The sequence below is a fragment of the Alligator mississippiensis genome, chromosome 1 (genome assembly GCF_030867095.1).
Source record: "Alligator mississippiensis isolate rAllMis1 chromosome 1, rAllMis1, whole genome shotgun sequence".
Classification (NCBI taxonomy): Eukaryota; Metazoa; Chordata; order Crocodylia; family Alligatoridae; genus Alligator; species Alligator mississippiensis.
This window is the reverse complement of record NC_081824.1, coordinates 479,037,149-479,039,375: the sequence shown is the minus strand read 5'-3', so window position 1 is coordinate 479,039,375 and position 2,227 is coordinate 479,037,149. Positions and strand designations below refer to the sequence as shown.

The window sequence follows — 2,227 nt, the reverse complement described above, 5'->3', positions numbered from 1 at the left end:
TATGATTCCATGACACATTTTAAGGCACTTGCACACACTTAAACTGATTTTGCAATAATCAGGGTATCACATGATGATTGAAGGTGGTTGTCCAGAGAAGAAAGCAATCCAAGTAGCAAAATTCCCAATATAATTACCCTTTTTCAAGCCCAAGGAGGATAGTTAGCACTACCGGATTGCATGAAATTCATCCCACTGCAAGGACCACAAAGAAGGTTTTGCAAACCACTTTAGCCTTAATTAATCCCTTTTCAAAAGAACAGAAATAGTGCAGAGGTTTACATAGTGCTGAAGCAAATGTGCCCTAAAGCACTAAAATGTTTTTAAAGGGAGGAAAGATCTTGAGTACAATAAACTGTCTTATTGCCTGTTTCACTTCCCTGTTACGTAAAGTATAAATGAGGGGATTTAACAAAGGAGTCAAAATAGCAAAGACCACATTGCTCATGACGTGGATATCAGTAGGCATGTCTGCTCTGTAAGAGATGTAAGATACAGCCAAGGAAAAGTAATAACTGCCAACCACAATCAGATGGGAAGTGCATGTGGAAAAGGCTTTCCTGCGACCTTCCCTGGAGTCGATCTTTAATATGGAGATTATGATCAGCACATATGACAGGATGACAAGGGTAAGAGGCACAAGGGAGACCGTCATGGCAATGCAAAACCCCAAGAAGTTCTGAAAAGTGGCACCAAAATCCGGGCAGGCTGCTTGTACCACAGACAAGTGATCACAAAAGCAGTGATAAACTTTGGTGGTTTCACCAAATGCTAACTGAGAGGTATGGATCATGACAGGTGCTGGTATGATCAAGGCAGTTATCCAGGCACTTGCTGCCAGCTGGATGTTCATCCTCTTGGTCATTTTAACCGAGTAATGCAAAGGATTGCAAATGGCTTCATAGCGATCGTAAGACATGACCACCAGAATCAGGGCTTCTGTCACCGTTAGCCCATGGAAACTGTACATCTGCAGGAAACAGGCCTGGAAAGAAATCATTTTGGCATTGACCAGAAACATAGCCAGCATTTTGGGAATGGTCGTGGTTGTGAACAGGATATCTAACACGGAGAGATTCGTTAGGAAAAAGTACATGGGCTTGTGAAGCTTTGGGTCGACCACCACAACCGTGATGATGGCGATGTTGCCGACTAGTATGAGCAGGTAGAATAAGAGAAAGACAAGAAAGAGCGGGAGCTGGTAGTCCTGAAGAGCAGGAAACCCAACCAGAAAAAAGCTTTTGGCAGAAGCATTGCTGTTGCAGCTGTCCATGGCCCGCGTCCTAAACCATCTGGAATGGAAAACACACAGTCAGCAAATGCTTCTCTGGACAAGAAAATCAGCACGGCTGTTCACACTGTGCCATTTGCTAATGATTATGGTACAATTTCACTTACTTTCCAGTGCCCTTCCCTTCAGATGATATGTTAAGCCCATAGGGCAGGAGAAGAGGTGATTTATGTGCTGCATTTTCCACTAACAGCACTGTCTGTTTCCTTATGTTTTGGCATCAGAGCTTCTCCACTGTAAGTCTGGCCTCGATTGCTATGGCAGTGTGGGATAGCAGGCTGAGGATCTCCTGCTTGTGATGAGACTTGGGTAACTTGGTGCGGTGGTGATACCAGTTGGAAAAATGGGTTTCACCTGGTATGGGAGTCAGGGGAGATATTTTGGTCTTTCAAGGCACAGACAGAAGAGCAGATCCCAGCCCTAACTCATGGCACATCATGGAAAGCACCATGAGTTAGAGCAATACTCCAAATGCAACAGATATTTGCTACTGGGTTGAGAGGGTGGGAGATTAAGCTACAATTTGGAGCCCATCCAGAGAGAGAGGTGGCATATCTGCAGCCCTTTCCCTGTCCCCTCTCCCAGCTCCCATGCTGACTCAGGATGGGAGGGGGCGAAGGCAGGGAGGGAGTTCCCTTCTGGGGTTTCCCCAGCCATGCAGAAGTAGGAGGGTGGGTGGACCAGAGGTCCCACCTCAGAGGGGCTCCAATACACCTGCCTCACTGCCTACCACCAGCTGGGCATCCCCCAGAATGAGCTCCCTCCACTCCTTTCTCCTCTCCCATTCTGAAATCAGCACTGGGAGCAGTGCCTGGCTGTGTCAACTGGGCCTGATACCAGCGAGCACTGACAGAAGTTACTGAGGGCACTCCACTTTGGAGCACCTTCACTTTCACCCTCATATAACGAAGATTCAGATTTTTGCTGAACCGGGCC

General features: G+C 46.7%; 1 protein-coding gene across 1 annotated transcript; it reads right to left on the bottom strand.

Moving 5' to 3' along the window:
* Positions 1–304: 304 nt before the first annotated feature.
* LOC132249487 (olfactory receptor 2AT4-like) lies at positions 305–1,273 on the bottom strand. The gene has a single exon (XM_059724737.1). It carries the CDS (start codon positions 1,271–1,273, stop codon positions 305–307), a length of 969 nt encoding a protein of 322 aa, XP_059580720.1.
* Between the last annotated feature and the right edge of the window lie 954 nt (positions 1,274–2,227).